This window comes from Zootoca vivipara, chromosome 4 (assembly GCF_963506605.1).
Source record: "Zootoca vivipara chromosome 4, rZooViv1.1, whole genome shotgun sequence".
Lineage (NCBI taxonomy): Eukaryota > Metazoa > Chordata > Lepidosauria > Squamata > Lacertidae > Zootoca > Zootoca vivipara.
In genome coordinates, this window is record NC_083279.1 from 28,091,374 (window position 1) to 28,116,843 (window position 25,470).

Here is a 25,470-nt window from a genome sequence, read left to right on the forward strand (position 1 = left end):
GAAGAATATCCCATGTTTCTGGCAACACCACCTCCAGAGATAAGGCACAGAACAGAGCCTCCCCAACAACCTGGGCAAGAGCACATGAGAAGAGTCATTGGGAACCTACCTTAGTTCTTCAGTTACCTTTGATGCACCTGGCTCAGCATTGTCCACACTGAATGCCAAGCAGCTCTCCGGGGTTTTCATATAGGATTCTTTGGTGAGATGCCAGGAATTGAACCTGGAACCTAAAGCAGAATTCTGCCACTGAGACACAGCTCTTCTCTAGAAGTCCCTTTCAAGTAACCTGGTCTAAAGCCCATGAGAGCTCAGAATGAACAGAAAAGCCAGTGGGGTTGATAAAATTCCATTCCTTCCCAATATGGGGAGGAGATACCTTTGCCACACCCTCCTCCCCTGCAAGATGAGGAGAGGTGGACTCTCCCACAGGGGCCATGTGGGCAACCACATGGGATGATGTGCCCTATAGAAGTGGAAAACAGGCTATTTCAGCCCACTCCATAGATGTCTAATAACGAAGGCAGAGTAGTGTTTGGGCCTGCCAAGCGCATCAGGGTGAACGCTGGCTGAGAGGGTCACAGTGGGCATGTCAGGTTCATATACCCCAGGGACACGGGTGGCGCTGTGGTCTAAACCACCGAGCCTCTTGGACTTGATGATCAGAAGGTTGGTGGTTCGAATCCCCTCAATGGGGTGGGCTCCCATTGCTCTGTCCCAGCTCCTGCCAATCTAGCAGTTCGAAAGCATGCCAGTGCAAGTAGATAAATAGGTACCACTGCAGCAGGAAGGTAAACAGTGTTTCCGTGCGCTCTGGCTTCCATCATGGTGTTCTATTACTCCAGAAGCAGTTTAGTCATGCTGGCCACATGACCCGGAAGGCTGTCTGTGGACAAACCCCGGCTCCCTCGGCCTAAAGCAAGATGAGCACTGCACTCCATAGTCGCCATTGACTGGACTTAACCATCCAGGGATCATTTACCTTTTACATTTACCTTACATAAGGAGTACGCAGTAAGGGGGAGGGGTTTCCTCAGGCCTTGCTGGGTGATCACAGCATGCGCCTGGTAGCTGGCTCAGAAGATGGGAAAGCTGAATGCCTCCAGGCTCCATCAACCCACCTCACTGCCTGAACCTCATCAGTTTTGGTCAATTTGGTTGAATCATTCTGAATATTCTCTAGTTATTATATTTTAATAAAGATAACCTGTTACCCATCTATCTTGTCTTGAGTCTTATTGGGTGTGTTGGCAAATATAGTATATGTGTTGTGTTTTGTTTTGTTTTAAAAGGCATCATGGTGTCTTTTAAAGCCAAAAGGTAGAATAAATATACTCTAAATAAATAAATAGCCGTATACTTTCTTATTAAAAAAACCCCAGCAACAACAAGAAGTTAAAACTATAACTGACACATTTCGGACAAGTTTCTAAAGTATTTTCAAAGGCAAATCCACAGAATGTGGATGTCAACAAGGCATTAATGATCATGGCTGTGGGACAACGGCCAGCTTTTGACAGGTCTATCCGATTGCTTAAAATTGATGTTTTCTAATTGATATAGCTGCTCAGGTGCCTTCTTCCTCAACAATGTTTCAGATGTGGGTTTCGCAAAAACCATCCACAATAGAGGCAGATATAAAAAAATCATAGGAATCAGTGTATTTGCAAGTTAAATGAATTATGACATAATTACAACAAAATTATTTCACCTATAGAAATAATTACACAGTTGTACAAAAAAAAAGATGATGCCACTTTCTAGCCTTACATATTTGGTTGAGATTTAAAAAGTCAAATCTGGGCTTCCACACCAGAGAATGCACTCTAAAAATAATGTGAAACATTTCATATTACAGTATAGAGATACAGTTAAAGTGCTCGTGAGTTTGCAAATGTTTGGCCATTTCGAAACATTATGCAAATAATCCTTTCAGAAGTGTAAAAAAATAATTACCATCTAATAACTTCACTTAAAGTCACTCGTGTGATTTTTTTTTGCTGCATTAAAGACTATGGCATTACAATTTAATTAAAATGTGAATAAATCATAGAGAATTCACTTGCTTTTGCATCTGCTCACTGGTAAGACAATCCACCCAAAAAATATGGTGCTCTCTTACTGTTTTTCTCCTTGGGAGATACCGTAATAATATGCATAGTATATGGAATTATCCTTTAAAAGGGGGACGAACAGGTATTGAGCAAGTGAAACAAGCTAGAATTGCTGTTCCAAGTGAGCCCTTATGTTTCAGATTAAAACCTGACTATGTATAAAGTCTGCACATGGGGGGGGGGGGTGGACACACAGTTTCCTTCACATTCGCTTCCTTCCTCTGTAAAACAATTTTTGGCTCCAGCATTCACATTTTGCCACTTGTCCAAGGAACTCGCTGAACCAAACCGAAAGCTTTCTTCATCCGTGGCTGATCGCATCCTGGTAGAGAAGGCTCTTCCCAAGTGATCAAAAGTAGACCTTCCTAGGAATTGCAACTCTCAACACCCACTTTCTAGGGTTATTCATGCAGCACACCTGGAACCATGCCTTGCGCCCCTTGTTTGAACATGTTCAAGAGAACAGTGCATATGTGGTCTTGTTATGGCCCTTCTGGTACCCAAGAAGAGTTAAAAAGTACTGGCAGCAAACGAAACTCCGAGGAAGGTGGTCTTTGGCTGGCTGGCATTTGGTACCTTACATTTTTCCAAAACTTTGTTGATGCCCTTTGAGATTTCTCCGAAAGACCCTCTTTCCACCTGAGCACTCCATGTTTTTGTTTAAGGTATTTTAATGATTCCGGCATGTTGTCATAGTCTTTTATTTTATCCAGCTCAATCAGTATCACTTTAACTCCATCCCGAATAAGAGCGCTGTACATTGCAATTTCATGCTCAGAGGTCAGTCTCTGCGCGCTGAAGCAGGATGAATCCGGTACCAACACAATGATCACTCTTCTGCATTGCTTCAGAGTTTCGTCAGCAACGCTGACCAGCGCTGCAGGTACAAGGAAGGATCAGAATAGGTTAACTAAGGAATCATATGTACAACTAAATTTGTTTATAAATTAAACATTAAGACTTTTGTTTTCATGAAGAAATATCTAATTCAGGAAAAGCCAACCAGCAGTCAATTATGTAAACCCAGCCTTAGTCTTCATTTTCTTTGTCTCCCATCCTTATGGCAGGTGGAACAGGCAACGTTTACAATTCTTACCTGACAGGTAACCCTCAGAAGAGGCTATGCATTTCCCACTCAGACTGACATAGGAGAGGGAAAGCAGAAGAAGAAATGATGAATGAAATGCATGGGTAAGAAAATACCCAGATGTGTTACAAGCAGAGTGGACAACATTGTTGAAGGTTAAGACAAAGTGGTAGTCAGGCAGGGGAATTCCACAGCCGAGAGGCCTGGGACAGAACCTTTTTTTAAAAAAAGTGAAGACAAAAGGGAGTCCTCAAGGCAATACATGAAAGTGTCTCTCCAAAGGTAGAGGTGAGAGAGACATAAGAGAAGCCAGAGGATTATCACTGAAAAATCCAAGAAGCAAGATGAAATGTCAAGAAAAAGGAAGAAACTGGGTCAAGGAAAAGGCCTGGAATAATGATTAAGAAGGGATTGGGGTGGGCATTATGATGATCTAGAACCACAAATGTGGAGGAAAACCACATACACATTTAAATCAACACATGAAGCTGCTATATACAGAGTCAAGCCATTAGTCCAATTAGCTAAGTCTTGCCTATACTAGCAGCAGCTCTCCAAGGTTTCAGCAATCTTAGCCTACATGGAACTGCCAAAGATGGAAACTGGGACCTTCTGCGTGCAAAGTATGGGCTCTAACCCACACAGGGTTGAGCGTTGCCCCCAGCTTTAAAAGTGAAGTAAATAAAGTGACATGCAATGGGTACCTAACTGGTCTCCTGTCCAGGCACTGACCAGAACCAAGCCTGCTTAGCTTCAGCAAGGTGGCCGAATAATGTATGCCCTCAGACCTTGCTCCAGGACCATGGCTTGTATCTGATCTTTTTAAATGGAAATGCCAAGGAGTGATCTTTGGACCTTTTACAAGCAGCTGAGATGCAATCATAATTTCAAGTGGTTTACCACGGAGGTTGTCTCCGAACAATGCTCTATCAAACGTAAACACACTTCTTTAATATACATACCTTGCCCTGGCAGATCATCCCTTCCACATATAAAGAGCTTATAGCCACATTGCTTTTCTAAGACTTCAGGCAATGCTTTCAGGACAAAGATATCAGATGAATATGCACAGTTGGCTAAATTTTTGGGATACAACACATATGCATCGTAGAGCTTCTCGTCTGAAACTAGAGAAAGGTAAATGTAGTTTAGAAACATTGTGCTTTCTAAGTTTTCCTAAAGGAAACGATATCTCGTTCTTTCCTGTTGCTGGAGACTTAGTGTGTGAACCACCACTATGTGTTTGACTATATCAAATAGATGATATAGATGATATAGATATAGATAGATAGATAGATAGATAGATGATAGATAGATAGATAGATAGATAGATAGATAGATAGATAGATATATTAGTTGTACCCTGCCCATTGGACTGGGTTCCCCCAGCTACTCTGGGTGGCTTCTGACAAGACTGAGAAATTTTCACCTATCTTTTTTTATACCATTAGCTGTTAAAAGAACCAAGAGACAAATAATACCAATGAAATCAAAAAAGAACAAGTAACTGCTTCTTATTAAACATATGCATGGTCTTCTAGATGTTGCTGAACAGCTAGCATAGCCAATGGTCAGTCATGGCAGCTGCATTCCAACAAGGTCTGGAGGATAATATAATAAGGGTCGCTATACTATCACTGCCTCTCAGCTGAAACTAGGCAAAGCATTCCAATCCCTCCCTTTTTTTATATATAAAAAAAAGCATAGGCAGAAATGGTGAGTGCAACATAATCCCTCCTGGAAGCCTTCAAGCATTGACTCCTTGTTACAGTGGTACCTTGGTTCTCAAACGCCTTGGTACTCAAACAACTTGGAACCCAAACACTCCAAACCTGGAAGAAAGTGTTCCGGTTTGCGAACTTTTTTTGGAAGCCAAACATGCTCCATTTTGAGTGTTACGCTTCCGATCTGAGTGCCACACTTCCATTTTGAGTGTTACACTGAGGTCTGTCTGTTTTTGCCATTTATTTTGCGTTTTTGTTTTCTGCAGATTTTTTGTTTTGTTTTTGTGACTGTGTGGAACCCAGTTCAGCTACTGATTGATTGATTTATTGATTGATTGTGTGACTGCAGTACATTGTTTATTGCTTTCATTTTATGGGTCAATGGTCTTGTTCGATAGCAAAATTCATGTTAATTTGCTGTTTTAGGGGTTGTTTTTAAAAGTCTGGAACAAATTAATCCATTTTGCATTACTTTTTATGGGAAAGCGCACCTTGGTTTTGGAACACTTTGGTTTTGGAATGGACTTCTGGAACAGATGAAGTTTAAGAACCAAGGTACAGCGAAATTTAGAAATGATGGGGAAGAGAAACCCTTTTGTTTCTCATTGGCCACTAGATGGCATCAAGCTATTGAAAATACAGCAGCAGACTTACCTCTTTTACCGAGAAGAACCTGGCAGGACTCCCGATACCAAAGCACAATGTCAACTTTGAAAAACTTGTAGATGAGCAGAGCTGCCAGTATAACAAGAAGCGGGGAAACAAGACCTCCAATCAAATAACCCTGAAAGTTTCGAGCTGTATTGGCAAAGGTAAAACAAGAAGTGAAAGAAAAGCGAGGCAAATAAATAATAATGCACAGTGTCATGGCGACAGATTGCGTAAGAAGTTCATGCCCACATAAGAAGATGGCTCTGAATCAGGCCAATGGCCCATGCAGTCCAGCATCCTGTTCTCACAGTGGCCGACCAGATACCAGTGGGGAAACTTGCAAGCAGGAGTCAAGCCCAAGAGTACTCTCCCCTTCTGTGGTTTGCAGCAACTGGTATTCAGAAGCACCGTTTCCTCCAACTGTGGAGGCAGAGCACGGCAATCATGGCTAGTAACCCCTGATGGTCCTCTCCTCCAAGAATTTGTCTAATCCTCCTTTAAAGCCATCTTGCTTGGTGGCCATCACTGCTTCCTGTAGGAGCAGGCTCCATAGTTTAACTATGTGTGAATAGTTGTACTTGTCTTTTCCCTATCTAGAATCTTCTAATGTTCAGCTTCATTGGATGTCTCCAGCCTCTCGCCTTATGAGAAAACATATCCACATCGGGAATAATTTTCATCTAAACTTAAAAGTCCCAGGTGCTGCCATGTTCCATCATAGGGGAATTGCTCCACCCCCTTGATCGTTTTGCTTGCCCTTTTCTGAACCTTTTCCAGCTCTACAATAGCAATTTTGAGGTGAGAAGACCAGGACTGTAACACTGGCGTGTGGGTCAGTGGAATCATAGAATCATAGAGTTGGAAGAGACCACAAGGGCCATCCAGTCCAACCCCCTGCCAAGCAGGAAACACCATCAAAGCATTCTTGACATATGGCTGTCAAGACTCTGCTTAAAGACCTCCAAAGAAGGAGACTCCACCACACTTCTTGGCAGCAAATTCCACTGTCGAACAGCTCTTACTGTCAGGAAGTTCTTCCTAATGTTTAGGTGGAATCTTCTTTCTTGTAGTTTGAATCCATTGCTCCGTGTCCGCTTCTCTGGAGCAGCAGAAAACAACCTTTCTCCCTCCTCTATATGACATCCTTTTATATATTTGAACATGGCTATCATATCACCCCTTAACCTTCTCTTCTCCAGGCTAAACATACCCAGCTCCCTAAGCCGTTCCTCATAAGGTATCGTTTGCAGGCCTTTGACCATTTTGGTTGCCCTCTTCTGGACACCTTGTCAGTATCCTTCTTGAACTGTGGTGCCCAGAACTGGACACAGTACTCCAGGTGAGGTCTGACCAGAGCAGAATACAGTGGTACTATTACTTCCCTTGATCTAGATGCTATACTCCTATTGATGCAGCCCAGAATTGCATTGACTAGGGAGACAAGGCTAGTACCCTAAATGTTCCTGGTAAATTAGAGTAATGAAGTACTCAGACCTGGCACATCCTTCCCAAAGCCCAGGAAGTTTGTGCCCAGCCTGGAGAGGGTGGCATGATAATCCCACAGGGTCCAAGAGCCCTCCTGCCACCTTCCCAAAGCCCACCCAGCTGCTTTCAGCATTTGACTTCCACCACCCCGGAAAAATTCCTGTGGACACCTATGGCTACAATTCTTTCCCATAATATTGCCTGCCCAAATAGAAGCATTTTTTTAAAAAGTATTCTAAAACAAATGTTACCAAGCGTGTTTCTGATGCCTGCTTTGTCCCTTTCACTTGTTGCACTAGCTGTGTGTACAACAGAAAACCACACAACATGAGGCTGCACAACAGCATCCTATATGTAAAAAAACTTACCTGGGGGTTTTAGCATGATGTATACAACTCTTTGAGCAGTTCTAATAGACCATACAGTGCAGTAGTATTTTTTGTAGTGTTTAGGTTTCACTACAGAAATATTAAACTTTTCTCTCACTAGCTGAAGTTCTCCATTAGGTGACTTATCCCTGATGGCATAAAAAAGCAGAAAAAAATAAGAAATATTAAAGTTTAACAGGGCTGATTTGTATGGTGTTGTGACACACTTTTCTTGAACAAAGCCACAAGGATTAAAGATAGAGAAACTGTGCTTAAATGTTGGGGAGAATTATTAAATTTCCTGGTTTCAGCAAAAAGCCACATTCCTTCAGTTTCACTATGAATCATCCCAGTATCCAAATTACACAGAAGACGGCCTTCTTAGTGTCTGCTCCCAGACTTTGCAACTCCCTCCCTAGAGAAATTAAACTTGTTCCCTTCTTGTTATCCTTCTGCCAGCAGGTGAATACTTCCTTGTTCCAACAGTCTTTTGGGAATTGACTGCCTTTAATGAAAGAGCTGTGGTGCCATGCTGTTTTCTTTATTGTAATTAGCTGTTTGATTTTAATAGGATATATATTCTAACAATGTTTAATTGTTTTTAATGGTTGTTTTTAATATGTTTTTAGCTGTTCTTATTTTTACCTGTATGCCACCTGTATTTCCCTCTCAGGGGGGAAAAGGCAGAGTATAAATAAAAGTATAATAATTATTATAAAATTAATCCTTGATCATTGGTCAGGCCAGGCCAGGCTGTCCACAACATTTGGAAGGCAACACATTGCCTCCTTACAATGATTTCAATGTCTAGTCCCATCAAGTAACCCCCCAACTTGTCCCAATTCCAAAGACCAAAGGAAATTGAGTTAGTATTTACAGAGACTGTGTGAGTGTTGCTTTTAAATCCTGAGTAGAGTTATCCTCAAGGTTCCAGGATACATATGGTTCGTCCCAAATACCCGATGAGGCATTACAGGTCACGGCAATACTGGACCCTAAAAACATGAAATAATAATTGCAAATAACAGAAACTGTTAGAATGTAGTTTTGTTGTTGTTTAGTCGTGTCTGACTCTTCGTGACCCCATGTACCATAGCACGCCAGGCACTCCTGTCTTCCACTGCCTCCTGCAGTTTGGTCAAACTCATGTTCGTAGCTTCAAGAATGTAGTTTAGGACTATTAAAAAATAGTTTCATGTACATCAAGTACATGACATATATTCAAAAGATAATAAAATAAAAGGATCTGAACATCAAAGCTCAGAAATAGACAAAATCTTGGTGCAAAGCAATGTGAAACCTTTATCAAAAATATATGAATTCCTACTAGAGTGGCACACCAAAGATGAAGAGGTCAAGGTAGTGATGACAAGGTGGGCAATAGTCATAGGGTACAACATAGAGACCAACTAAGTTTTTATTTTGGTATGAGCTTTCGTGTGCATGCACACTTCTTCAGATACAGTGAAATGCATTTCATTTCACTGTATCTGAAGAAGTGTGCATGCACACGAAAGCTCATACCAAAATAAAAACTTAGTTGGTCTTTAAGGTGCTACTGAAGGAATTTTTTTATTTTACTTCGATCCAGACCAACACGGCTACCTACCTGTAACCGGTACAACATAGAGTATGACAAATGGATTAAATTATGAACCTCTGGAATAAAATTCACAGCATGCATGTTGCTAAAGGAAAATCTATACAAGATGATGTATAGATGGTACCTCACACCATCTAAACCAGGCATCCCCAAACTGCGGCCCTCCAGATGTTTTGGCCTACAACTCCCATGATCCCTAGCTAACAGGACCAGTGGACAGGGATGATGGGAATTGTAGTCCAAAACATCTGGAGGGCCGAAGTTTGGGGAAGCCTGATCTAAACTGTTTAGAATGTGTAAAACAGGCAATAAGAGCTGCTGGAAGTGTGGGAAAGAAGAAGGAGATTTTTTCCACATGTGGTTAAGGATTTCGGGGGGGGGGGGAATATATAATGAACTAAAGAAAATCTGTAAGTACACCTTTAAGAAAAGACCTGAAGCTTTCTTGTTGGGGATGGTAGCGGAGGATGTCAAAAAGAACGACCAAAAACTCTTTTTGTATGCCACAACAGGGGCAAGATTGTTGTTAGCCCAGGTTTGGAAGCAACACCAAATACCCTCAATAGAAAACTGGTGGCAAAAAAATAACAGAATATGCAGGAATAGCCAAATTAACAGGGAAAATTAGGCATCAAGGAGACGAAGTATTTGACAGGGAATGGAAGAAATTCCATATTGAGAAAACAACATGAAACTCAAAAAGATAAGATCAGTAGAGAGGAAACAAATGGTATAATGCAATTATATAAATATATAAAGATAATAATGCGTGAGATAAACTTGAAATAAAAAGACAGCAAAGGAAGAATGGAAGTCAACAAAAGGAATGATATGATAATACAAATGTTAAACTTGATTGATTGTGAAACGTAATGTATGAAATAAGATTTGTATTAATGAAGGAAAAATTATTAATTGTAAAATATTTTAACACGAAACTATGTAAAGGGTATGGGGGGTGAAAATCAATTTTAAAAAGGTATTTAATAGAAAAAGAAAAAATAGTTTCATATTAAGTGCAGTAGTTGCTTACCAAGTTCTACTTCGACTGAATTATTGTTTGGATAAATGATGTCCAGAGGTATTCTCTTTGGAGGCCCTAACAATGGAAAGAAGTGTTACCAGAAACAACAAATCATTGTTGCACAATCTATTACACGTTGCTGTGCTAGGAAGTTCTTGATATATTTTCTTGTTACTGCAGACTGTCATCCATTAGCAACCACTTATTTCACTACTCATTAGAAAAAGTCGCTTCATGGTGCATATCCCGATGCTGTACAGCAGGCATCCCCAAACTGCGGCCCTCCAGATGTTTTGGCCTACAACTCCCATGATCCCTAGCTAACAGGACCAGTGGTCAGGGAAGATGGGGATTGTAGTCCAAAACATCTGGAGGGCCGAAGTTTGGGGATGCCTATTGTACAAGTAAAACATTTATTGGAAGCCTAGAAACAAAGGTTTATACCTAGTGGTTGCACCAACAGATGGCAGTTTGTGCAACCAATCTTCCCCTTCACCTCCTGATAAACCTTCCCAGAAAACCCTCTGAAGAGGCTTTTCAAGGAACTGCAGGGGGTGGGAGACTGATTGGTGCAAGCTGTCTTCACTTGTGCAATTATTGGCTACAATCCAAAATATTTGCATCTTGACCGGACATTACATGCAAGTACATCACAAATGCTATTAATACTCCTGAACAAAATCAGACTATCTTGATGCAAATGTTCTGCACATTTATGTCACAATACTTTTCGTTAAGATTCAAGACTCCTCTCTAGAAAAGACAGACTTTTGGAACCTAACATAGATTACACTTAACTGAACATTAACTCCAAAAGCAGCCAGAGGTCAAATACCACTTTAAGTGTTCAACAGAAGCATCATGGGAGCAAAAGGACAAAGGAATGCAACAACAAAAATATGATCTTGCCCAATGCTGTTCAGGAACAAAACACGTTTGTTTTAACAATGCATTTATGATGAATTTGTGGCATTATTAGATAACCTACATTCTGTAGCGTACCAATAGTATTTTTAGGAATACTCGGACATGTGGCAGTCCTAGCCAATAAAATATCAAGAACCATATACAGTATATGTATATGTGTGTGTGTGTGTGTGTGTGTGTGTATACTTCTTTATACCCCATCTTTCAGGATATAAACTCTTCCAACGCATTTTACAAATAAAACTAAACTACATTTTAAAAGCCCCACAAATATCTGCATGTAAGATGCCATCAAGGTTCTCACAGGGCAGCTGGCAAAAAGGAATAGTTTTCTTATTTGCTGATACGTGGACCTGTACAATGTCAGCTAGCTCCCATTGGGACTGGTGGAGCAGAAGGGATGAAGGCCAACAGTAGGTAAAACCACAAGCCAATGACAGGCAATGCCAACAAATTCTGTTTGCCCCTATCCTCCCCCTGCTAAGTAATGGCAACCCTGAGATTAAGGAGGAGGAAGCAGAGGATATGGTCTGGATGCAAGGAAGAAGGAAGGCAGATGATCTTAAGGGAATGAAGACTGAATTAGTGGGACAGTGTTCCATTTGCTCTAATGGACCAGCCAAAACTGAACTGGTAGGAGTGGGGAGGGAAAGTCTAGCCAGAGCAGGCTGGGAGGTGGCCTTTCCCTGCTTCCCTCTTACAAACTTACCAAAAAGAGTTAGACTAATGGCACGAGATACATTCAATTGCCTTCCCAGATAGGTGTATGTCAGCTGGCATAAATACACTCCTTTGTCTTTCTCCGTTGCATTTTTAATTGCAAGGAAATCCTCAAAATGGCTAAATCTCCCATCTTCAGGTAATCCAGGAGTGCATGCCTGAAATATAAAAAGAGGAAGGAAAAATATTATTAAAAGCTGAAGGCAACAAACTTTGTTCATTTACAGCAGGCATGGGCAAACTCCGGCCCTCCAGATGTTTTGAGACTACAACTCCCATCATCCCTGACCACTGGTCCTGTTAGCTAGGGATGATGGGAATTGTAGTTCCAAAACATCTGGAGGGCCAGAGTTTGCCTATGCCTGGTTTACAGAACCCAAACACAGACTGGCACAATAAAAAGCGGAGAAATGTAACCCACAGAATGCAGACTCACAAAGCTAAGGACAACTGTTGGGAGGGAATGGAGAGTTGCAAATAAGGATTTATCTCCATGCACAAAAAGGTATTATTACCAAAGTAGTATTATCATTCATGACACTAGAGGTGGGGGAGATTGGTTTAGAACCTTCCCAGGCTTCAGGTACCTAGGGGTTCAAATAACCAGAAACTTCAACAAACTATACCTCCACAATTACAAGCCCCTGTGGTGACAAATCAACAGAGACTTGAGGAAATAGAACAACACAAATTTCACCCTCTCAGACAAAATAGGGGGGGGGAACTACACTCATTTATTTTCTCACACCAACCTTGAACCAATGAAGTGGAGTCCTTTCACTTTCAAAATTCTGGAGGTCGGGACATGTCAACTTTCCAGTATTGTGCAAATGTATTCTTTGTGGATAAACGTAATTTCTATTATAGCATAAACCATCATCGTTTTTGAAAACACGAAGTTCCTTCCTATCTCTTGTTGAATTTCTGTTATGAAAAAGGGGATATCAGCACATCTATTAATTATTAAGAGATACCCACAGGATACTGGCATTATATCAGCATTTAATGATTAGAAAAACATCATGAGCATAACCAGATCTGGGTGCACTTTTTGGAATAGTAAGATGTGGAATTGGATCACAATTCAGCAGACAAGAACAAGCTCAAAATAATAACACTCTAGAAGTGTCTGGCTGTTTATTGTTAGTTTGTTGTTCCAGGAAGTAGAAGAAGAAGAAAATATACGAAGGACAGAATATAAAAATGTGTAAGGGATGGCTTAAGAGGCAACACTGTGGCCAGGAGGTTTAGTTTCATGGTGTTTATAAAATGCCAGAATTAGTTGGAATAACATGGTGTAACAGTTCTAAAAAAATTACTGGGGGGGGAAGCAAAAATGATCCTTTTGTTTATATTGGATTGTAGCCAATGCTGCCATTTCACATGCACTACAGACCTCCACTTGTGCAACACAGCTTCCCGTTGACGGATCCTGTGGGGCAGAATTTGGGGTGCACAGAAAGAAGTCATCCCACTGTGCACCACTTACAGAGACACTCTTTCCCCCCCCCCAAGAATTGTATTTTTTAGCCTGAAAACTATAGGTTGTTAGGGGCATGACTGAAGTCATGTTCAGATGGCCATCTTCACAAATCATGGCTGAAACCACATGCAAACATGTTGGCTGCATGCTAACCCCTTCTCCCATCCCCCTGCATCATACACTACCATCCGAGCAAAGAGCATGGATTGCATTCAGCAACAGTTCCCTGTTATCTCCAAACGGTGTGCATCAGGCTTTAAAGAAACTACAGTGACTGGAGAGAAATAAAATTTACCTCCTGTATCAATTTTACTAAACACATAGGGGGGGAAAATGTAGTCGTCTCCAATGCATGTTTTATTTCAAAGAAGTCGGTCTGCTCAGTAGGGTTTATCAGGGCCATCTTAAGCATATCGGCCACCCTGGCGCTGTGGTGCGAAGATCGCTCCAGCGCCTCCCCCTGCCCCATTTCCCACCATGGCTGTCTGGCGGGCACAGCGCACCGTGCCGCTGGCGCCCTGTGCCCCTGGCGGCCCGGCACCCTGGCGCCCTGTGCCACCCAGCCTTGCCTTAGAGCCGGCCCTGGAGTATATACACAGCCTACAGACTGCTTCTCACTTCAACATTACACAACTGAAGTCCAAAAGAAATTGTTAAGACAAAACGGGCAAAATTCTAAATTTATGTTTCCCTATCGTTGCTGAACTCACTCAAGTCAGAACTATAGAACCTAACAGTTACATTCAATTGAAGGGGGGGGGAAAGAACTTTGCAGAAACTTACTGAATGCGACACTCATAAAATCCCGAGTCTTCTATCATTGCAGGGCTAAACCAAAGCCTGTCTCCTCGTTGATGGATCCTGCTGTAATTATCCGTAGTTATGGGTATATCACTACCATTTATGTACCAAGTCACAGAGTAACTGGATTGTTTAGAAGACAGCAGTGGACAGCAGATGGCCCCAGGCTCTCCTGCACGCACATTGGTCGCTAAGCGTACACCTAATGAATAAATTGCATATAATGTGTGCTTATCACTGTGACAAATGATGTACTTCGCTTGTGCAAACAGATACACTTGCAGTAAGCCTGAAAATTCACAGCACAGCTCTCCATCATTCCACTGTGTGCCTAGCCTCACCTGTGCCAACTCTGCCTTTCTTCCTTGTGCCTTGCAATTAGCAATGCTGCCCAAACTTACTATCTAGCTAGTACGAACTCATCCAACTAGTAGTATGAATTTGTCCAATGAATGCTTGGATGCATTATGAAACAACAGCACTTTCCCCGCCTCCCCCCAAATCATTCTCCAGCTCCAATTGAATCTGAAGTGCTGAATTGTCAGGTTACCTGCATCTCCCCCCGTATTCCCCACCCCAAACCCAGGGTGGAAAACTCTCTCCTCCTATTTATCTGGCAACTGCTTCAGCAGGAAAATCTGACTGGAGGCTTTTGAGAAAGGCTCCCTTCCTCTGGCCTGGAACATGGAAAGACTGCAAGCAACAGATAAGGCAGCCTTGCAAAGGCAGGGTTGTTATTTGACCCTATTTCATTCCCGAACAGCCAAATCCTAACCACATCTACTCAGGAGCAAGGTGTACTCCAAAGTAAGTAGGGTTAGGATTGCAGGCATAGAGAATGCAACAGGGCCCTAACATGGAATTGGCTGGGGGGGGCAGGAGAGGGGGCTCGTATATGAGTATCTGCAAATCACAGCTTGTGCAACACAGCTCTCAGAATCTTAGAAATGCAAGCATAACACTATGCAATACACATCTGATACATTCTTAATGCAAAACAGGCAAGATTTAATTGAGACTGCAATTCAGCTTCTTAACAGAAACACAGTGAAGAGTCCCATTCATTATCAAACAAAATATAATCGCTGGTGATGTAAAATACGGCAATTTAATGTAATTTTGAGTGTGGGGTTGATTTAGGAAAGTGGCGTGGCACACCCGCTGATCCTCTAGGATTAGGAAGTGTAATACTGGCAAGCCAGTACAATGACAGGTCAGGAGGTAAAGGCATAGGTCAGTTACACTGGATGGGGCTTGGTGGATCTGGAAATATTGGGATAGATCTGGCTGAATCAGGCTTGACAGGAGAAGACCAGGATGGGTCACACTTGGGTCAGGAAGAAGCAATGGTATACAGGTAGAGTCTTGGAAAAGTACTGAGGGTCACAAGATGGAAACGAGGGGGATGTGTGAAGAGCAGGCATGTGACAGGTACATGATGTGTGGGATGTGCAGTTCACCACTTCCTTCATGGCGGAAATTTTGGGTGTTGGCAGGAAGTGACATGTACCCAGTCATTACTATGCATGAGGCTACACTCCTGTAATTGGTTGGAATCTGCATTGCAAGTTAATCATTAGCTGTCAAAGTTGCTGTCAAAAAATATAGGCTCCTGAGCTCCGCCCGGGGCTGGCCTTTGGGGAACTCAGCCTTGTCTCCCGTCTCGTTATTGGATTATCCATTGCTACACTTGAGTGTTGGCGCATCTGCTGCTTCTTTAAGAGTTTTGAGATGAGAGGAATTTTGCTTGAGATTTTCTAGAAGGGTTCATGAGAAGTTCACCTCTGAATATTCCATTCACTGAACAAAGGAAGAGGCACTACAGTATCTAAGTATATACAGGCAAGAGCCAGCATGACTGAATATATAAAACACAAAATTAAAAGGTTTTTTTGAAGAATAAATGGATTTAAAAACAGCTCTTCCCATTTTTGTTAGGAAATGTGCTGCATTTTGAGAAATTGCAACCCCAGTTGACTTTACACATCATGGCGGGTAGAGGGAGAGATAGAAAACTGTGATGGATGTTCAGCACTTGACGATAGGTTAACTAGTGGTGCATATACATACAAGCGAAGCACTACAGACCACAGACACAGCCTTCATATTCCCTCATATGCACTGTTTTTCACCTGTGCTTTTCAAGTTCGCGCATTCTCAGTGTAATTAAGCAAGCAGGCAGAAATAAAGTAAGAGCTATGCACCTGCAAAATAAAGCAAGCAAACCAGCCCCTCATGGAAGTGGCACTTATCTTTGTGTAACTTTGTAGAGAAACTAGATGGTAGTATGATTACATCCACTGTAGTGTTGCTAATGCAAGCAAGCAAACAAACAAATAAGAAACATAAATTTGACTTACAAATACTGGACGAAGAAGAAGCCAGACAGATCCAGCATAAGAGCTGCAATACGGATATCATCTTCTGCTGGTAAAGGAAAGGAAAGATATTCAGGTCTGCAATAGCTTTCTAAAATTCTCTGCTACAGCCAAAATGTTCACCATATGTATAAAGGGAGAAGGATGACATATTCAATGCTAGGACTATTGCATTTAGAAGAAAGTCAAATAAACATGAAGCCCACAAAAATAACTAGTACAGCCACACTTACCGGTACCTACCAGCCACCAGTGGTGTAAAAGAAGAAACATTTCATAAAGAACCCTGTTTGATCACCTGATGAATGAAATGAATTTGGTTTCAGATCCTGGACCCTATGTGTGTCCTTCTCTCAGCCTAATTTACATCAGAGGGTTGAAAGGGTTTTTAAAAGTGATACTCCCCACCAAGCAAGCAGCTATTTGAAAGTTCATGTCAAGCTTGGCTTCTGCCATACCAATCTATATACATTCACAAATTGAGAGATATCAGTAATTTCCAGGCTGCATCAACAGCTCAACCATCACCCAAATCACATCTGGAGGGCACCAGGTTGAAAAACACTACCTCGGAAGAAGTACTGCCACGAACAACATTCCACAGCTGATCATGACACTTCATTAGCTCCTCCCCCAATATTCTACATTCACAAGAGTTGCAAATGTGCTGCATGGGAGATTTCACATCGTTGCTTTTTCTGGGGGAAAGTAGTGGTCACTGCTAAACATGCTGTATACGTTAGGCAGTTTGGCCTTCACGATACCATACCCTCCAACATTTCTCCGATGTAAACAGATACGTCCCTGCCAACATTTCTCCAATGAAAATAGGAACATCCAGTGCTATAGAAAAAGTAGTGCTGGAACTCACTTTGTTCTCTTAGAATGGCCATGGTGCCCACCTGAGAAGTGCCAGAACTCAGTTCTGGTGAGTTCTGGCTTTAAAAAGCCCTGGGGATGTCCTATTCCCTCCAACATTTCTCCGATGAAAATAGGGGCAACCTAAGGAAAAGTGGGAGATTCCAGGATCAAATCAGAAATCGGGGTGGCTTCTGTAAATCCAGGACTGTTCCTGGAAAACAGGGATACTTAGACGATCTATTCTCCTTGGAAGTGGATAATAAGAATAAATTCTTCTAGCATTGTTTTTCTTGTTGACCAGAATAAACAAAATTAGATTTTCTGTCAAGTTTCATCCTATACCATGGGTAGGTGTAATGGTGTTGTTGCGGCTACTCTTGAGTAAAGATGCCCAAGTCTGTACTTGTCTTTAACGGTTTTATTGTGCATAATATTTACAGTGCAGAGATAGCAGAAAATATGACCTCCTATCACTCGCAGAATCCAGGAGTGGACGTTTCCTGCTGCGTGGCCAGCATAAGAGCTTGGGCACTCCAAAATGCCTCCTCCCAACCTTATGTTTAGTGGCGCGCCTTAATTCAGGCGCCGGAAGGGGCTGCCTGTTCCCCTCCACCTCTTGGTCAAGGCGGCACAAGGGCTCTCCCACATCACTGAGCCTTGCTTCCTCCATCCCGCTAACTTCCTCATTCCCCCCACCTGACCCACTGCTGCTGCTCTCGCTGGGTGAAGTGCTGGTCAGCAGGGTGGGGGGAGGCTCCCTGTAGGAAGGTTCCCTAACAGTAGGCAAACTAAGGCCCAGGGGCCAAATCTGGCCCAATCGTCTTCTAAATCTGGCCTGCAGACAGTCCGGAAATCAGCGTGTTTTTACATGAGTAGAATGTGTCCTTTTATTTGAAATGCAACTCTGGGTTGTTTGTGGGGCATAGGAATTCGTTCATTTATTTATTTTTTCAAAATATAGTCCGGGCCCCCTACAAGGTCTGAGGGACAGTGGACCAGCTCCCTGCTGAAAAAGTTTGCTGACCCTTGTTCTATACAGCTGAAATTGAGAGGTCCTTCATTCTTGGAGATACTTCGGATCTGGTACAAGACGAAGATGCTTCCAAACTAGCATGGAACAGTAACTACAGTGCTATCAAATCAACTTAAATGGGAGTGAGAAGCCACCAACAAGGTTCAACAGGGTCACGTTTAATTTAAAGAGAGGAAAATTCCTCCAAATGGTGGAGATGCATTATAAGGAAGTTGAAAGGGAAAGTATTCAGGAGTCTTGGAGGTTATTTAAAGCTTGTCTGGAGGGCACACCACGGATTAAGAAAGACGCCCAACAGAATGTTCGTGTGGTTAGTAATGCGCATCAATAGAGCTGCAAAAGCCAATACTCTTTTCTTTAAAAAGTGCAAGTCTCATCCAAATAAAGAGAACAAAAAAGAGAAAATAAGCTCTCCTAAAACAAGTTACCAGTGAGGCACATGAGATGATATTTGAGCATATTGTTATAGGCACGGGGGGGGGGGGGGAGAGATACAAATTTCTTTAAAATCACAAGCAGTGAGCGAGCCTGGGAGTGTCAGACCATTAGAAAACACAATTTTGAAAAGGACTTTGGAGAGAAACAGAATATTTGCTTCTGGTTTCTCTGCAAAGGATGTTGGATAAAAATACGATTAAAATTCTAGGGCTAAACACCACATTAAAAGCCAACCCTCGGTCTGGATAGCATGAGGAGTTCATAAATAACATAAAAATGTGAAGCAGTTGGTCATCTAATGCTAAAAATGTAAAATGTCTTTAAATTCAAAATCCTCACAGGAGGGTTGGAAGGCAACCAATGTGGCACCAGTTTTTAAGAGAGGCGTGACAAATTTACAAGACTTGCAGTCTAATTTCTTTCCTAATAAAAAATGGCACAAAGCAGGATTAAAGTTAAAATCGGTCAACCTTGGATAATGAGGTATTGCTTACTGTGCTGTGTTACTGGGATGTTACCCTGTTTCTCATATTTTAAGACATGCCCATAAAATAAGCCATAGCAGGATTTTTAAGCATTCAAGGAATATAAGCCATACCCCGAAAATAAGACATAGTGATAGGCGCAGCAGCAATGCCGGACGCGGCAGGAGGAGGAGGAAAAAAATAAGACATCCCTTGAAAATAAGCCATAGTGTGTTTTTTTGAGGAAAAAATAAATATAAGACATGTCTTATAATATGAGAAACACGGTAGATGATTGTAAGCCACCTGAAATCAAACAGCAGTGTAGTAGTATTTAGTTGTAAATAAATGAAACGTACAAATGCCCCCAGAACTTCCGGTTTGCTGCGGAGGCAATGGCGGCACGCTCTGTGTCGTCCGCTTAAGGGATGACAGTTCTAGCTGTAAGGGCTCTTGGGGGTGCGTGCAAGTGGGGGGGGGTCTAAGGGTCCAGCGGAGTGCGACCCACATCTACCCATCACCGTTCTGCGAAGGGAGAAGGGGAAGAGGCTGGAGCTTCACCGTACCCTTCAGCTGAAGGCACATGCCGTCACCGTAAGCAGCGAATTTTCTGATTAGAGGTAAAGACCAAATTAAAGCTTTAAAGAAGAAATTGGGCCTAAATTAATTAAGTCAGCTTCCATTTTCTGCGGACAGGCTCAGCAAAGGGGATTTTTGTGTGAATGGGAGCAGAGCACAGTAGTAGCAGCTAATGGAGACAATTTAGCAACTTTGAATATAAGAGACTTCCCTTCTTTTGGATACATATTGGATACAATTCTGTTTGGTTATTTGTCAATAGAGCAACTTTGAAATACAAGTTGACAGCTGAGCAGAGATACAATTTGACAGACTGAGTGATACCTGGCAGAGCAGCAAACAAAAAACAAAACAAAAAACCCTCCTGTTTAAAGTGAGGCTTGGAAATACAGGAATTAAAACTTTAAACCCTAGAATTTGGAGGCACAAACCGAAGCTAGCAGGACAATTCTCCACCTATTTTGGGGGAGGAATGTCCCAGGAAGGGAAAAGACCCTGGAACAGCTAGAGCTGGGTTGGATTAAAAGTGTTTACGGAAGACCGGGGTTTTATTGCAATATTATCTGCCAGCAAGCAACTTTCCAACATTATCTGGCACTTTTGGAAACATATCTCTTGAAATTCCTAATTTGGAAATTGGACTGCAACATATTAAAACATATTGGATTGCAAATATCTTGGATTGCATTGGATTACAATTAGAAATTCCAGATTATCTCTCATTCGCCGTGACCATGGGTGCCTGGGGTCATGGGTGTCATGCAGCATGCATGGCCCTTGCATCCAAATTTGTGGGTGCCTAGCACCTTCATAGGGAATTTTGTGGGTGTTCGAGCACCCAGGGCCCCAGGGAGTTGGCACCCATGAAATATACACAGTGCTCTTCCAAATGTAGCTTCTCTCTCTCTCTCTCTCTCTCTCTCTCTCTCTGTGTGTGTGTGTGTGTGTGTGTGTGTGTGGCAATTCTTAAGGCCTAGCACCTACCAATTCAGCACTGACTCTTGAAGATTAAACAACAATTTCAAACATGATTTTTTATATATATATTTTTAAAAGGTTCTTGAATTCTGGAATACTCGCATTTATTCTGCACCCACTGTGTTCCAACTGCTGGTTTGGGAAGCAGCTAACAGGCGGTGTTAGCCACAATCCATATCTATGCTGTATTGATCACTGACTTTCGGGAAAGCACTCTTGCATTAATAGTTTGGAAGCAGAAAGTCCTTTACCCCAAATTAACGGATGTACGGAATGTGCAGCACGGCATCAGGATTGCAACCACCAGGCTCAGCTCCCTTCCACACACATTGCCTAAACCTCACCCAGCTTATCTACAATGGTTGAATATCACATGTAAGTGGCACCTCTGCACATAGAATCCAGCATGCCCAGGCCAAATAATACAGTCACATAGTGATGTGAGTACCTAACCCATGCTAAGTTGACATTCTTCCTTACATCCAACACGTGCAGACAAATCAGAACCCAGGATGGATAGACCAAATCCAACTGTCATATTCAGCAACATCAGAAAATAGTTGCACAAACTTTACAAAGGAGTTACAGGAAATTATAGCTTTGCACTTAGCCTTGGACCTTAATTTAACTATTTGTGTTGTTTATTCCGTCAGCAGTTGATTTATTAATGCCTGGAAAAAGATATCCGGCATTCCATAAAGCACACACAGTGCTTTGCTAAATAAGCCAGAAGCAGACATTCGTTTTAGAAAGGTGATGCTTAAAAGTAAACTAAGACCCCCCGCATACACAGTTTCAATTAATATTATTAAAATGAATATCACTATCAAGTGAGTCACTAGTTTGTTTTTAATTTTTAAGCCTTTATTAACATTATTAGCAGGTCACTTGCGACAAAAAAGTGAAGAGCAATAAACCACCGCAATTTTAACGCTTTTACTTCAATTCTGGATAAAAGCTAGCATAATCGAATTTTAGAATTGGAAGTAAGAACATTCATAATAAGAATGCAACTCACAATAGACTCCCATACTACTTTCACCTTTTTACCCTGGCCTTTGTCACTCCAAATATATATCCTGACTGCAAACTGTTTTAACAGATTATAAAAAATAAATAAGTACTGTCGTAACCTGGAACCTTATGGTTTAGGACAAATGAGAAATCCAATAAAAACCATTCTGCTTCTGATAATCATTGATTTAGCAACCAGAACTTCAGAATGTCCAACACACAATATCCATGTTGGCCACATTCACAATCTATGCAGGCCACATTCAAGAGAAAGGCAAGCCATAGTTCAACTGGTTCCTCTCCAGGTGTAGGAGTGGTCAAAACCAAGGCAAGAGAAAGTTAACAGGGAAAGTTCACTCAGCACCTCATAGTTACCATCATCCAGAAAATATGCAGTAAAGTCAACAATGTCCCATTTACACATTGCACCAAAATAGCAAACAAGTACTTTAACTCTGTGAGAAACATGAAGGAACAAAAGAAGCCAAGGCTCACTTAACACCGGGACCAGAGAGAATGTAATGGCATGCTTGAATTTTCAATCATTTATGAACTTTAAATGTACTGCCAAAGCATCACCCATGAATCACTTAAGAGTTCTTGGCGAAGACTTAACATGCTAGCCATCAAGGATGAGAATCACTTGGCTCTTGTTGGGGAAGGGTGGATTTAAATTGCCCACACCCACAAGTTGTCATACTCAGAAGAGACCCACTGAAATCAATGGATTTAGGTTAAGATGTGAATTGCATCAGATGTGCTAAACTTTTGGGCCTCCAAATGTTGCTGAGGTACAACTCCCAACATCCCAGGCCATTGGGCATTCTTGCCGGGACTGATGGGAGTTGTGCTTCAGCAACATCTGGAAGGCAAATAGTTTCCAGCACATGACTTTGAAGGATACAATCCAATGGGTGGTACTCAAGTGATTTTAACTAGGAGTAGACCCATGGAAATTAATCAACCTTGGTCTTGTGCATTAATTTCAATGAGTCCATTCTGAGCTGGTTGAATACCATCCTATGTTTTTAACTCTATGTGAAGCTGCCTCCCTCCCCAAATTACTGGACCAAACCTATGGAGTCAGCTGCATTTGGAATAGACAGAAATAAGTTACACATCATATGCCAAATACTGCCATTTCCAAAGACAGGCCTTGCATTGGGGGAGATCAGTGAGTATTCATAAAGCTAGGAGAATTAAATATTCCATTTGGAGATGGGTTGTTGCCAACGGAGTCTAACAGGTAAAGGTGGAATTTAAAAAACTGAGATTACTGTAGCTGGTGCTTTCCCTCTCTCTGAAAATCACAGGGACTAGCAACTTGTTAAAAGCGATCCCTTGATTCTATAGATAGAAGGTGCTCCTTTGAAAAGGAGGTATCTTGCCTGCTGTCCTTTTGCCCACTTTAGTGAAAAATCTGAAAAATCCTCAAAGGGGTAAAAAACTGTAGTTTGTTCAAAGTAGAGAACTTGAGAGGATATTAGCAGGTTCCAGTCGGAAACCAGATTAGGTTTCTAACCTGTTTGGATCCTGCTGGATTCTTCCGTGTTTCTAAATCCACTCAGGTCAACTTCATAAAGGGCCTCTGAAGCCCATTTCAGAAAAGTGTCCGTCAAGGCAGGCTGCTGAAAAAAAGAGAAACAGCTCTCCACCCATTCAAGACTGGCAGCAACCTGCCTAAAGGAGACGCCTCTGCAGAGGGATGGCTTCTCTGTGTGTGTGCTTGTCAGGGCTGCTCAGAAAGGATTGCAGCTGAAGCAAGCTCCCTTTCCCTTTCTCCACCTGCTGATTTGCCCCCTTCAAAGGCGCAAGGAAAGGCAACGGCGAAGCTCGCAGCGGAGGCGAGAGGAACCCGGCCGGTCTCCTCCGCCGCGACCCTTGGAAGAGGCACCATAGCTGCCAAGTTATCCCTTTTTTACAGGGATTTTCCCTTATGCTGAATAGGCTTCCTCGCGAGAAAAGCGAAAACTTGGCAGCTATGAAGAGGCACCCAAGAGGCTCGCTCGCCGCCTATTGCAGGACCTGCTGCTCCCTCACGCCCCGGGCCAGCCTGTCTTCGCGGGCAAGGAGAGGCAGCGCTGCCGGGTCCAAAGCGTGACTCACCCGCCGGTGCCGGGAACTTGCCTCAACTCTTCCCCCCGCGTGCTCATCTTGCGCTCGAGAAAGAGCCACGCAAGACGGCTGCGCCTAATCCTCACACAGAGGCAAGGCGGCGGCGAGCTGCCCCCCCCCTCCCTCGCGGACTCTCAATCCCTCAGCAGCCGACCCAGACCCGCGCGCCCTGCGCCAGCCCCAGCGCTTTCTCCTCACCTGGACTCGCCCGGCCGGCAGCTTCGCCACGACTCGCCCCAGGCACCGAGGGCCGAGGGGAGCTCCGCCCCTGCCCGTTAAGGCGAAGCCCGCCCCTTGGCGGCCCTGGACGCTTGGGCGGGACGGAGGAGGCGGTGAGCCGCCGCTGCCAGGAGCGCTGGGGCTGCTCTGAATCACCGAGGAGGGAAGAAGCAGCAGCGCGGAATCATGGATTCGGATCCCGGCCGCTGTGGTTCAGGGAACATAAACCACAAAAAACGCAACCTGCTAAGAAAATTACATGCAATGTCTAATTTATCTCCACATAGGGATAAAACAACAGTTTTTTGTGGTTTATGCTTGAACTGTACATGACCTAGGTTCTTTTGGTGGTGGTTCAGGGAACAAGCCGAGACTCGCGAGCCTGGCTCCTCAGAAATCAGCCCTGGGCGAGGATAAGAAGAAAAATTACTATTATGTATTGAATTTGTGTACCGCCTTTTCATCCGTACCTCTCAGGGCGGCTCACAACATCAACATGACAATATGAAAGACACAATAAAAATAAGAACGAAAATAAACCAATAATCTCCCCCCCCCCCACACACACACACACAACATACCCTGTATAGCTGGTTAGAGCGTGGTGCTGATAACCCCAAGGCTGCAGGTTTGATCCCCCATATGGGGCAGCTGCATATTTCTGCATTGCAGGGAGTTGATCCACAGGGTCCCTTCCAAGTCTGCGATTCTATATTTCAAGTGTCCACCAGCCCAAGGCCCAGGTTGAAGAAAAACGTTTTCACCTACCGCCTAAAGGGGTATAATGAAGGCACCAGCGAAACATCCCTGGGGAGAGCATAACTACATTCTGAAGACTCCTTTAACTGGATGGCACTTTTAATAAAAACTGGCACCATTCAAAGTGCTGGGTTTGACCTATAAAGTCTTTTGTGGCTCAGGACCCCAACTCTCCAAGGACTGACTCTACCAAGCTTAAAACCATGGAGCCACCTGGGATGAACAAAGACATTGGATTCTTATCTCATTATGCATGATCAAGCTTTCTTTAACGCCTCAGCCCTTGCTTTTTCCCCGCAGGACCAATTGCAGTCATCAGCAGTCGTTAACAGCCATCTACAGGTTTACCACTCCCATCAGCCCATCACCCATTCCCACCCCCCCACCACCACCACCCTCTGTATATACATAAGGGTCTGACTCTTCTGTTTCAAGTGTATCTGAAGAAGTGTGCATGCACACGAAAGCTCATACCAAAATAAAAACTTAGTTGGTCTTTAAGGTGCTACTGAAGGAATATTTTTATTTTGCTTTGACTCTCCCCATGTGAGCCCATCTGGAAACTGCAATCATCATCTGAGGGCCCTTCTTTGAGCAAGAGGTCTGAAGCAGGCATCCCCCAAACTTCGGTCCTCCAGATGTTTT

At 42.8% G+C, this 25,470-nt stretch overlaps 1 protein-coding gene across 14 annotated transcripts; it reads right to left on the reverse strand.

The window, feature by feature from the left end:
• Positions 1-1,639: 1,639 nt before the first annotated feature.
• Positions 1,640-24,132, reverse strand: LOC118084996 (interleukin-1 receptor type 1). 14 transcript variants are annotated; one of them, XM_060273417.1, is made up of 12 exons: positions 24,046-24,116; positions 23,255-23,360; positions 16,348-16,411; positions 13,970-14,189; positions 12,456-12,627; positions 11,693-11,861; positions 10,066-10,131; positions 8,307-8,424; positions 7,430-7,578; positions 5,580-5,723; positions 4,164-4,328; positions 1,640-2,991 (listed from the first exon to the last, which is right to left on the reverse strand). In XM_060273417.1, exons 3-12 carry the CDS (start codon positions 16,406-16,408, stop codon positions 2,597-2,599), a joined length of 1,659 nt encoding a protein of 552 aa, XP_060129400.1. In that variant the 5' UTR covers positions 16,409-16,411; positions 23,255-23,360; positions 24,046-24,116; the 3' UTR covers positions 1,640-2,596. The 14 variants fall into 14 exon arrangements, with proteins under 14 accessions (XP_060129400.1, XP_060129399.1, XP_060129398.1 ...); XM_060273416.1 differs by having other exon boundaries at positions 23,255-23,357; positions 24,046-24,095; XM_060273415.1 differs by having other exon boundaries at positions 16,348-16,414; positions 23,255-23,357; positions 24,046-24,095.
• Between the last annotated feature and the right edge of the window lie 1,338 nt (positions 24,133-25,470).